The sequence below is a fragment of the Cimex lectularius genome, unplaced genomic scaffold (assembly GCF_000648675.2).
Source record: "Cimex lectularius strain Harlan isolate CLEC.00 unplaced genomic scaffold, Clec_2.1 scaffold68, whole genome shotgun sequence".
NCBI classification, from domain to species: domain Eukaryota; kingdom Metazoa; phylum Arthropoda; class Insecta; order Hemiptera; family Cimicidae; genus Cimex; species Cimex lectularius.
Window position 1 is genome coordinate 684368 of NW_019392732.1, and position 13450 is coordinate 697817.

A 13450-nucleotide genomic window follows, 5' to 3' on the forward strand; every position below is an offset into this window, starting at 1 on the left:
TCCAGTGGCAGTAGAATACCTCTCATGATGTAAAACTGCGAGAAAAGTTAAAAAAAAAACTGTGGATAAAGAGTTAAAAAAAGCAACTAAAATGATCCTTAATACATTTTAAAAGTATAGGTTTTAAGGTTAGCATTTCCAGATTCAATTGACTTTTTTATATAAAAAAATATAGCTGAAATCTATCCGGAATACATTAAAAAAATAAAATCGCTTGACTAAAAGATTTTGTCTATGAGCAATAGAATAAATCTCGTGATCAATAACTGTGGAAAAAGTTTTAAAAAAATTATCCAGAAGAGATTTTAAAAAATGCGCATTTATGTTGAACGTTCTAAATACCTAAATCATTTGCACAAGTAATTTTTCTACGCAGAAGAACATTTTTTTATCAATTTGCCCGGAAAAGCTAACAATTTTGACTTGAAACCTTACGTTTCAAAATTTTGAATTGAATTTCGTATTCTGCCAATCTAAATGTGATAAACTTTTAAAATGTCCAAAATCACCGGACTAAAGTATTTCTTTAATACTGTAAAATAAACATTTTTTGTGAAAATTAAAAACAATTAACTATAGAAAAATGGCTTTTTCTTAATCAAAGAGAATTTAAATGTTTAATGATCTCGACCTATATTTGATCAACTATATGAACTGGGAGAAGCAGTGTTTTTTCTTATCCCGTAGAAAAACAGTCAAAATACAATACGACTGCAATTTATCCAGAGTTTATTAAGAAAAAAAGACATTTATATGACATGTCGATATCATTTTATCATAAGGCTCTAGTGGCACGAATCAATATTGAAAATAATGTTTTTCAATTAATTAATGTTTATATAAGGAATTTCTTGAGATAAAAATTTCAGTGTCACGAGCGGGATTCGAACTCACGACCCTCGGACTAAATACGCCGCTGCTCTACCACTTGAGCTATCTATCGTGTCTTCGATCCACACACTAACCTCCCATCTCAACCCCATCTTTCGAATTAGAGATGGGAGGTTAGTGTCCGAGTGGATCGAAGTACAGCGTATTTAGCCGAGGGTCGTGAGTTCGAATCCCGCTCGTGGCACTGACTTTTTGTCTCAACAAATACCTTATTTAAAGATTAATTAATTGAAAAACGTTATTCGGTCAATCGGACAACGAACTCTAATGATTTGACAATAATAATAATTTAAAAAACAAACATCAAGTTTGAAAGTAGGCTTTTTCTTAATCAGGGAAACCAGTTTTCCTAGAACAAATTGATCTGTCTAAAAATGAAATATGCATTTACACTTTACGTTTAAAATATTCAAAATCACTTGAATATAGGATTTAATAGTATCAACATATACCTTTCCATATCGAAAGGAACAACTAGAAAGCTTAATCATGGGAAAATACTTTTCACTGAAACAATGATATAATTTAAATTTATCCAGGGTTTATTTAAAAAGATTTCTCCAATGGTCTCAAGTTACATTTTGACCAACAAAATAAAAAAAAGTTTTACTTGATGATACCACTGTGAAAACAGACGTTTTTCTTAACCAGGGGAAAACAGTTATTTCAAAATAACAGAACTATAATTGATCCAGAAAATATTAAAAAAACGGATCCATAAAAATGTTTAGAGTATATTGGCATAATTTATTCACTCCAGTGGCATCAATCTACAATTGCCATAAAAAAGTTATTAAGTGTAAATAATTAGGTAGGGAAAACTGTTTGCCTAGAAACAATAGATCTGTCTAAATGTGAAATAAAATACTATTCATGCTACTCTTTTCAAAATGTACAAAATCATTGCACTAAATAATTTCTTTCATTAATTAACTTAAATTTGTAAAAATTAAAAAAATGGGCGTCGGTGGGTGCAACGGTTTAGGCGTTGACGCGGCGCTCATCACTATACGGTAAAGGTTCCGGGTTCGAATCCAGCGGCCCTGCATTCGAACCCGACATACTTACAAATGGGCTTTTTTTTCAAAAACACCGGCACCCTGAGGGTTGATCTAATCTCTGCTGTTGCGAACTCTCATAAAAAAATAATAATAAACAAGCATAGGTAAATAATCAAACAGATAACATACAGGAGGATGTGTGAGCTGAATTTGTGGATGCATAGTTAGTTGGTTTTTTGGTGGGGTAAAAACTGGATGAACCATATCTAAAATGTAATTAGTTCTTTTTGGGTCATCTACTTTTGCTTAATTAATTATTAACTCAATACAAGTTAAACTTGAATGTTATTCAGATATCGTGAGATGCGGTCGGGTGTGATGTAGATTTCAGAAAAACATTTTCTTTATCGTGCCAACGTTTCGATCTTTTATTGAGATCATCTTCAGGGCCTGGTATTTACAAACAATGTTTACATTTAACAATTACATTTAGGGTGTGGAAAAGTGAATTTATACAATGCAAAATATATTTTATATTCAAAAAAAGTATTTCTACTCACTCAAAGTGTTTGTCTTCTGTGTAATTGTGCCATCCTTTTTTGAATATAAAATATATTTTGCATTGTATAAATTCACTTTTCCACATCCTAAATGTAATTGTTAAATGTAAACATTGTTTGTAAATCCCAGGCCCTGAAGATGATCTCAATAAAGATCGAAACGTTGGCACGATAAAGAAAATGTTTTTCTGAAACCTACGTCTCACCTGACCGCATCTCACGATTTCTGAATAATTATCGATTAACGGTCACTAATCTCTACACATTTAAACTTGAATATTGGGATGTTTGATGTCCACGTGTATGGGATGATGTCGACATAAGGAATAAACTCTACTCTAATATAATTTTAGTTATATTTATTTAACAATTCAATTCACAGTTTGCATACATGTACTGTAAGTTGAAGCAAATAAAGATTTAAAAAAACACACAAACGTGCATTCACAAAGCACACATACAGGAACCCTCGTCAAAAAGAAAAAAGTGTGTTTTCTTTTACAGTTGGAAAATAGTTTTTCCACAAACAATAGGGCTATAATTTGTCATGGGTATATTAAGAAAAAATGTTCAAGCTTAAAAAAGTTCGTATCTGATTACATCTAATTACATAATTATGTAAAAGCATAGGTTATTTATACCCAGACAAAAGGAAATAATGTGCTTTCCCTTACTATCGGGTTGTCCGGAAAATAATGCAGGATTTTAAGTTTTCATTAAAAAAAATCTATATAAAATATTCTGTTTACGTTTACAGGATTACTCATTTGTATGAATGTCAACACTTATTAATCCTCTTCCAAATGATATTGTTTGTTTACCTCTGTAGCATTCCGCTACTTGGAAATAATTCAGTCATCCTTATAATGTCAAAGCGAGAATTTCGTACGATTTTCTTTTACGAGTTTAAACTCGGCCGAAGCGGAGCCCAAACGGCTAGAAACATTAACCAAGTCTGGGGCGAGGGTTGTGTTAATGAGTGCACTGTGCAAAGGTGGTTTAAAAAATTTCGGGAGGGAGATTTCAGCCTTGAAGATGAAGAAGGTCGTGGAAGGCCTTCCTCTCTTAATGATGATGTTCTGCGATCAGTGGTGGAAGAAAACCCCAAAACAACTGTTCGAGAACTTGCAGAGCAACTCAAAGTCAGTAAAACGACCGTCGCTGACCACCTCAAGGCGATTGGAAAAGTGAAAAAACTCGAAAATTGGGTTCCACACTCATTAAACGATCGCCAAAAAAATCAGCGTTTGATGTTTGTGCATCACTTCTTTGTCGAAACAAAAATGACCCATTTCTGGCCAGAATTGTTACATGTGACGAAAAGTGGATTCTCTACGATAACACTAGACGTTCTGGACAGTGGCTCGACAAAGGAGAAGCTCCAAAGCCCCCAACTCATCAAAAAAAGGTAATGGTTACGGTATGGTGGGCTTCATTTGGTTTAATACACTACAGCTTCTTAAATCCTGGCGAAACCATCAATGCTGAATCATACTGTAACCAAATTAATACCATGCATCAGAAATTGGCAGTAATGAAGCCCTCTTTGGTCAATCGGAAAGGGCCCATTTTGTTGCATGACAACGCTCGACCACATGTGTCACGTGTAACGTCACAAAAATTATTGGAGCTTGGCTATGAAACTTTGCCTCACCCACCCTACTCTCCGGACCTCTCGCCTACTGACTACCATTTTTTTAGACACCTGGACCACTACTTACAACACATAATATTCAAAAATCAAACGGAACTGGAAAATGCATTTATTGACTTTATCAATTCTAAAAATTCTGAATTCTACTCAGACGGAATTAATAAGTTACCAACACGTTGGGAGAAATGTATTGAGAGTATGGGAAATTATTTTGATTAAAGAACATTGCTTTAAAGTAACTAGTTTCTTTTTTTTTGTTTAATACCAAAATCCTGCATTATTTTCCGGACAACCCAATAGTTTACTCAGGTACTTTATTTCTACTTTTTCACGTCCAGGGTAAAAAGAATTCCGGAGTAAAACATAAATTATTTAATTATTCAGAAATCGTGAGATGCGGTCTGGTATGATGCAGATTTCAGAAAAACATTTTCTTTATCGTGCCAACGTTTCGATCTTTACTGAGATCATCTTCAGGGCTCAAAGTGTTTGTCTTCTGTGTAATTGTGCCATCCTTGCGTGTCGTGTTGAGATCACCACCCATAAATTCTTTGTAATGTATCAATTGAAAACACGCCATCCTGTCGCCAAAATATACATAAATACTTCCAAAACGATAAATCGACCAAATAAATCCACGAAAAGGAAAAAAATCGGATAAATGTGTGTAATTAAACCGAAATTAGACAGAGTTGTATAGTTTTTAACAAGCGTTTCAGACAAAGAAGTTTCAGACGTCGTAAATCACTAGACCGAAGGATTACAACAATCGGATAATCTTAAGATTGAGGTGCGCACTCGTAACAAAATAAATTGTATAACAGTATTGCATGTATTGTATCTGAAAATTACTGGGTCATCCAGTACGGAAAACATTAGATTTTGTTAAACGAACAAAAATTAAACACCGGTAAGCAATTTTTCATTAAAATTGTTCAGCTTTGGAAAAATGATGCAATCGTCAAGTATCATCTCTGGGATCCGCATGTTCTCGCTGGTTGTCCTTGGTCCGAAGCGTAACGGCTTAAAATTACCATATTTCGTTTCCTTTAAATAACTGGATGGTTTACAAGAGAAAATTCATTTCCTGAACCTTCTTTCTAAATATTCAATTTTCGAATTTTCAAACTATGATAGTCATTAGTTGTTAAGTATTGATAAACATTGGCCCAGAGTGATCAGTGTTGATCATCGCCATGGTTCATGTAGTCTATCGATTTGTATTTAAGCTTGCGTAAGCGTCTGTATTAAGTCAATATTGATTTAGTTGTGCAACATCCCGGAACAAACAATCCATTATAAAATTGATTAAAAACTATATTAATTTATTTAAAATTGTTATAGTTTTTCTCATAGTCGCATGTTAGTCGACGATCTTGTTATTTCTTTTCAAGGGGATAAAATCTCAGTGTTCATTACAATGGTTGCATTATTATTACTCCATTGGTTGGATTTTGATGAAATACACTTTCTATAATTGCCCAGGAATGCTGGTTATTAAAAAGATAGAGACAAGAGAGCGTAGTAAGGAAGTTCATGAGTCAAACGTGCACCCAGGCGATAAGAAATTCCACTTTTACTCGTTACCAAACATGGTAGTACAAAAATTAAAAAACAAATCCACAGAGGTCGTAAAAGGAAGGCTGCGCGTGTCTGTTCTTCCTTAATTGTTAAATTGGAACGGGCCGTGTTTCATCGAAAGAAAGATTAAGCTTTTAATCTCACCCTAAAAGAACGGGTAATCCTTAAAAGTCTTATCGCGTCCACCTCAGACGGGAAATTAAAGGAAATATATTTCCAGCCTGATGAAATATAAAGAAAATCTAAGCCCAGAACTTAAAGCAAAGTCCACCATGTAAACAAAAAACTGTAATCGTGAAAATTAAGCAGAACAATGGTAAAATGGTAAACATGATTGGGGCTAACAATAGAATCGCCTGAAGAACAAAAGACCCCGATTGTGAATGACATAGTCAAGGACTTTTAGCTGTTCTTCCCGGTTAACAGTCACAACTGGTATGACTCGTACTGCAATGAAATAAAGCAAATACGGCAATAATTTATCAAGATAGTGCTTACAAGGTAAAAGAAGATCTAGGAGCCAAGAAAAAAATTATTACGACGATAAAGAACATTTCAGAAAAGAAGGCAAATCACTCGCTCAGCAAGCAGGAAGTGAGGAAAAATTATAAAGCGGCTAAAAAAGATGGAACTGAGATCGACGAATCTTCGGAGAAGAAACAGGTCTGTGAGACTTTAGACTTGAAAGGTACCGCCATTTTGGAAAGACCAGACGTCAGAAGAGTAAAATAATTAGCGTAGAAGGACCTAGCGCTTTTTTTCTTGATTGGCTAGAACTTAATAAAACAACAAAAGTCCCACGAGTTGGACGCTAAGCTTTCCTCGTCTATCTTTCACGTTTAACTTTGAGGTCCCCTGATGACATAAAAACCTCCTGATACGACCTAATCATTATTAACCATATTTTATGCTTTTAGCAAGGAAAAAATGAATGATTCTACAAGGGACTCTCTGTAACAGGACAGCAGCCGATGCATCGGAAGATTAATTTTCTATGCGTTTAACACCTTTTCTTAGGTACTCTATACAGGGTGTCCGGGTATTCGTACTACAAACTTTGCCCGTAGATTCTATATTCAAAATATAACCAAAAAGTTCTAATTAACTATTGTCCGAACCTCAGCAGTTTCGGAGTTATTTCGCTTTTTCTGATTTTTTAAGATTTCGCTTTAACCACGGTTTTTATCTTTTACTTCATCAATTTCTTGATCTTTGATAAAGTAATTAAAAAAGCAATTGCTCCACTAAAAGGGGTATTAAATGGAGTATGTTTTCTGAAATTTGCAAGTCTCTAGGTTTGGAAGTAGTAGTTTAGAATCACCATAGTAAGTTTTTCAACTAACAAAAAAAAATTCACTTTAACCACGGTTTTTTTCTTTTACTTCATCATTTCTTCATCTTTGATAAAGTAATTAAAAAAGCAATTGCTTCACTAAAAGGGATATTAAATGGAGTATGTTTTCTGAAATTTGCTAGTCTCTAGGTTTGGAGTTTAGTATCACCATAGTAAGTTTTTCAACTAAAAAAAATATTTTTCAAAGTTCGCTAAAGCGCATATTTCACGAAGGTTTATAAGTTTAGTATTGATCACATCTTATTAGAAATTTAATTTAGTTTTCAATGGTACCAACGGATTTGTCCAAATCATTTTAGTTTTGGAGTTATCATTGTTTATTTGAAGCAAGGTCGTGAAATCTTAAAAAATCATAAAAAGTGGAATAACTCCTAAACTGTTGAGATGCGGACCGTAGTTAATTAGGACTTTTTGGTACCTTTTTGAATGTAGAATCTACTGGCAAAGAAATGAATAATCGTATCGTCCTACATTATGTTACATTTCAGTAAGGGACAAATCAGATTTTTGTTTCAATTTTCTTAGGTAGCATAAACGATCTTCGAATGTTAAAACGATTTTAAATTCGTTTACCGTTATGTGTTTGTGAATAGGGATATGTTAATTTCCCCTCATCCAATATTTTTTTCCTTCCAATATTGTCTTAACTTCATAATTTCAGTTTGTTCAATTTTTGTAATGTTCATATAGCTCTGACCTGTCGAACGTTAACTTAAAAAAAGAACTGCTTGATTCTTACAAAACGTTTGGTAGACCCAGTGTAAGAACATCAGCTGATATATTAAAGCTTAGCGAAACGCTAGGATGGAAATATTTGTGAGCTTTAGATGTTAAAAATCTCTCTTTAGAGGACACCCCCTAAAAGAGGATAAAAGTAGTAGCACCACCATGTCTGTCCCTTAGAAATTGGTTTTATTGTACACTCTTTATTACATATTTGAGCACTTTTCTAGGTTGTCACTTTGTTTCTTGAGATCTACTCGATGAACGTGTGGTTATGTCGTTTCCAATCATTTTGGGTCTGCCAGACACAAACTTACCATTTTTTTTACCCTTTCCACCACCCGGCCGTACCTGAGGAAGACCCCATACCGGCGGACAAACGCTTTAGCTGAATCGAATTTGTATATCTAAGGGATTTCAAATAAATGGGATAAAAATACCTCCCAACGATCTTTCCTCCAGGCGAGACCGCTGGTCGGTTTTTGAAGGGACCATATTTTCATTTTAGAACCTAAAACAAAAGGTCTTCCCTTGCTGGTTTCCCATTGCACATTTACTTTTCCTTGGTTTTATTTTCTATCTATTTATATTATCTAAAATGTTCTTACTTAGAAGAGGAAAACAGCCCGGAACCCTAAACCTAAACCTATGTGTAATTATGCAATAAATTAATAAATAACGGTAATAAAACTCTAACAATAATAACAATATTTAGGACTTAATAATTACAATAAATAGAATAAATAGGGACTTGTTCATTTAAGCGTATTTGAGGCAAAGTCTTTTAGTGCTCCAAAAGATTTGATATCACAGACCAGCTTTTGGAGATTAGGCTGCCATTCTGCTGAGGTGATGGTCTTTCGCTCTCTTTCTGCCTTGAATTTGATACAGCTGAAGAGTTTATGTTCGGCGTCTTACTTAAACGGAGCATAAAGGGCTTTCTCTTTTCTTATATTTATGAAGATAGTTTGCGAAGTTTCCATGTCCTGATAGCATTTGGGTGGTCCAGTAGTCGGGGTGTAGCCATTTTGCTTTTTGTCTTTTTTCAACACTTGAGAAAAATTTGGATGTTAGCCGACCTTTATTGCTATTTGTCCATCTTTCTTGCCATGATGCCCTTGTCATTTTTCCCAAGTACTCTTTGCCTCCTTCCCCGTTGTGCTTCGGAACCAGGCTATTTCTCCTTGGCTTGCTCCTATATCAATAGCCTCATTTTTCTTTTTTTGGTGGATGACCACCCTTTCTTTAAGGACTAGGTCTATTGGCGGTGCGTTGGCTCTTACTTGTAGGGCATGTGGTGAAATCATCCTGTACACTTTTGTGGTTCTTATAAGAGCTATTCGTTGGCTTTACTCTATTATAGCTTTGCTTTTGCTAGGTAGTCGTTTGGCCCATCCGGCTGCACCATAACTTACTATTGGGAGGAAGACACTTTTATAGAATGTGGAGAGCGCTTTTGTGCTAAGTCCATATTCCACTCTCGCTATTACGCTCAATCTATTGTACACCCTTCTAGTCGTTTCCCTTATTTTAATAGCGTGGTGTACTGGGTTCAGGTTATCGCCTAATATTACTCCCAAGTACTTGACTTGATCGCTTGGCTTCACTCGTTTTCCCTCTATCCGGATCACAAACTTACCAGTGAAGAAAGCTCAAACAGAGGATAGGCAGACCACAATGATCGGAAACGACAAAGCTACAGGTTCATCGCCTCGCAATATCGAGAAAAAATGTCACAACCTACAAAAGTGCACAATCGTCCATGTGTCCAACAACATTATCAATAAGTTGATATATCGAAACCTTGGAATACATAAACTCTGTTGCATTGGACAAAGGTTTATCAAATGGACCAGGCTAAAGCAAGTAAAAGGCAGTACTAGGATGCATCTTAGCATCAATCTGCTGTCAACATTTGGGATATAAAGCAGTTAATATTGACATTACCAGTTGTTTTATTAGCCTTCAACCTGTTATCATCGACATCGACGAAAAAGATTTCCGAAACGGTTCGATTCCGTAGGAGAAACGTCAACCCTATGATTGACGTCTTGTTCCCATCGGAGAATAGTCTTGACTAGACGAATGCCTTCGACCTTTCCAGTCCGACTTTTCCTGTAACAGTTTACTTTCTGATCCGTCCAACGACCGCGAGAGGAGCAAAGGGGTTTTCGATATCGGCGTCCCCAAGACAGGGCGACCTTGGCCCTCTTCTTGTTTTAAAGTAGCATTCGGTCAGCACTTAGCCGTGCGGCTTTGCTGAAATTATTGACATTCAGCACGTATCCCCTATGTGGAAATCTAAAAAAAAATGTATAAGAAATACGAAGAAAATCGCCTTTTTAAAACACAATTTTTTAAAACTGCCTATAATATGATAATTGTCAAATTTATCGATTGTGTTTTCTAACAATGAATTTGTAATTATTTAATTAATTAACGAGGGGAAAATTACTAAAACAAGAAGTGTCATTTATTAACGGGGTGAAGTCCTCCAACTATTAACCGTGCCGTTTAGCCTTATTTCATTAATTTTTATAATTGGCCGTTATGCAGAACGTCCGAGGCCTTCAATAATACATAAGGCCTTTGAGTTTTATAATTAGACCCTTCGTTACCTAAAAATTGAGTCTTTTAATCGGGGATCTCCATCAATCCAGTAATGTTGGCACAATCAGGCCAAAATTCCAAAAATCATTCATACTATCCGTTATATTGTACTATATTATACTATATTATATATTGTTTTAATAAAAATATGTCCATGTTGCTCGATAATTTACTTCGATGATATTTCGTTCAAACCGGTTATTTTAGCAGTCATTACATTTTAATATTTATCTCATGTTTTTAACGTTCGTATGGCCGTAACCTTCTTTGATCTTTTTCGACCTTAATTGAGGTAGAGGAAAGGAAACAGGCAATTCGCAAACGGGACCGTTTAAAAAAATGTTTAATTGAAATAGAAAACTAAGTCGCGCTCTCATTTCGCGAAGGACTTCGACATAACATTGAAATTGATCGACCTACGAGCAATACATTGCTTCCGCGTATTTCCGATTTATAAAATACCCCTGAAAGCCTCGGCTGTCTCCGAACCATTTGAACCACAAAACATTCCGACAAAATTTAGTTAAAATTGGAGATCAATAACATTTAAAATAATTAAAAGAAAACAGGTCACAGGCCCTTTGTTACATTTTATGGGAGGAATTCTTTATCGAAAGAAACGAGTCGGTAGCTTAATCATCGGTAGTATCGTAAAAATGGTATCGTTACTTTAAAAGTTTCTAAACAAAAAATTTGAAATGCTGAAGTATCGAACAAAAGTTTCAAAACCCTGAAGTGTAGAACAAAATGTAGTAACACTGAAGTATCCTACAAAAGTATTACCCTCCTCCATCAAAACCCTGAAATATCGAACGGAAGTATAACAACTGAAAATTATCGAACACAAGTAACCAAACCCTGAAGAATCGAAAGAAAGTATCACCCTGATCCAACAAAACCCTGAAATATCGAACAAAAGTATAGCAACTGTAAACTAACGAACACAAGTAGCCAAACCCTGAAGTATCGAACAAAAGTGTAGCAACTGTAAACTGACGAACAAAAATATAGTAATTTTACAGTATCGAAAACAAGTAACCAAACCCTGAAGAATCGAAACAAAAGTATCACCCTGATCCAACAAAACCCTGAAATATCGAACAAAAGTATAGCAACTGTAAACTAACGAACAAAAGTATAGTAATAAAGTATCAATAATCGATATATTACTTAAATAGCTAAGAAAAGTATCGAGACTCCTAAGTATTGAACATAAGCTTCCATACGCCAAAGTATCAATAAGCTGATGTACCGAAACAAAAGTGCTGAAACTCCCGAGTGTAGATGCCCTGAAGTATGGTACCAAAAATCGTGATAACGTATCGAACAAATGTATCTTTGATAAATGAAATATATCGCAACAAAATTACCGAATCTCTGGTTGATCAAAACGGTGAAGCAAAAAATAAAATTATTTTATTGATACATTGAAACAATAGTGTCGAACCTTTGAGTAAAGACACCCTGAAATATTAATTAAAACAAATAACCAAATCCTTTAATTATCGAACAAAAGTCTCGAAGTATTGATTTATAAAATGAACTTATTGTAGTAAGGTACTTTCATGCATCGAAAAAAATTCAAAACCGAACATCGAACAAGTTTCGAAATCCTGAAAAACCGAAATAAGAGTGTCCTAACAATAAAGTAAAGGAAAAATATCATCCTGAAGTATCAAACTAAAATATCAGAACAGACTAGTAAGAATTTGAAAGTTATAAAATAAAATAAATCGTCGAATTACAATCTAAAATTTCGAAAATAAGAGAACAACTCTTCCTTTGATAAAACATAAATACCTACATAGAACATAGTTAAACGAATCCAGATTAGCTTTCACTTATTTTCCAAAAAATAATAACTTTACGAGCCTTTCTGGTGCCAATCGATTTATAATTTTGTACCTGTAAATGATTTCCGCATTGGAGAACAATATTTCTGTTGAGACCGCTGTTCTTTCTTTTGAAGTCTGCGTAGTGATTAGTCTGTAAACTGGTTGTTTCTGATCATTTCCGTCTGTTTATCCTTACAGTTTTGATTTGTCAACCACTGATGATTAGGGGTCACGATAGCTCAAGTGGTAGAGGAGCGGCGTATTCAGCCGAAGGTCGAGTGTTCGAATCCCCCCTCGTGACACTGACTTTTTTTATCTCAGCCAATACCTTACATAATGATTAATTAAAACATGTAATCAAACAGGGAGCATGTCAAATATATTCCTCCACTGCAGGGTTACTGTGGTAGAGAAATAATAAAAAAATTTAAAAAAACACTGATGATGAGAGAAGTAGAAAATCATCTGATGCAGTGAACAACGAGAATAGGCAGCCCAAAATGATCGGTAACGATCACCCTACAGACATTAACTTGCTTTCTCACTCATTTCGGTGTAGGTTTTTTTTTATCATAACAGTATGCCAAAGGGGCCAGCTTTTAGTTTTAGGTCACCCTTTCTGACCAAATTTTTGGGATGATGCCTTCTGCTCCGTAACAAACGTTTCAAGAAAAAAGTACTCGTATAAAATAGTGATTTTTTTTTTTCATTCCTATCTACAAGTATGCATCGTCACATTCTATTAAATTATTTTTAAGGAGGATCCAGTTAATTAAGTTGGTAACATGAAGGTTCCATCGTATTTCTTGATAAAAGTAAAAGCACTGCACGGAAATGATAAAAGTCCATCGGAATTAACACTAAACGTCTTGTAAATTTACGAGGTTCTTTCTTATTGTTTTCATCTGACAAAACGCTATGATTTTCTCTCACAGGCATGCCGGAGAGTTAAAATGAGAAACGGTATCGTTTTTATATTGGAATGCCCTGTTAGCCACGAAGAAACCTGATGGCTTTGAGAAGAGTCGTTGGCGAGAATGTGAACAAGGTGCAATGTCTGAAACAAGAATTGAACTATCAAAAGGTAAAATAAAAATAAAAACACTGTATTATTCCAACCTTGGGTGGATGTTTCGCACTAAACATAGAATGAAACTGGCTAAAAATATACATAAATAGCTAAAAAGGCTTACTTTCGGCTTGTTGATAATTTTATCGGCGAATTGACGAAATTGGATCCA

The 13450-nt window shown here is 34.8% G+C and overlaps 1 protein-coding gene across 2 annotated transcripts in view; it reads left to right on the top strand.

Moving 5' to 3' along the window:
• The window catches only part of LOC106661455 (myosin-IB), a 50050-nt gene that overhangs the window by 21229 nt on the left and 15371 nt on the right, over window positions 1-13450 (top strand). Inside the window, exon 2 of one of the 2 annotated variants that reach the window (XM_014384856.2) lies at window positions 13145-13293. The exons of the other annotated variant lie outside the window; for it this stretch is intronic. Coding sequence (XP_014240342.1) covers window positions 13263-13293 — 31 coding nt within the window. The 5' untranslated portion in view covers window positions 13145-13262. The remainder of the gene's footprint in view (window positions 1-13144; window positions 13294-13450) is intronic. 2 annotated transcript variants of the gene reach the window in all.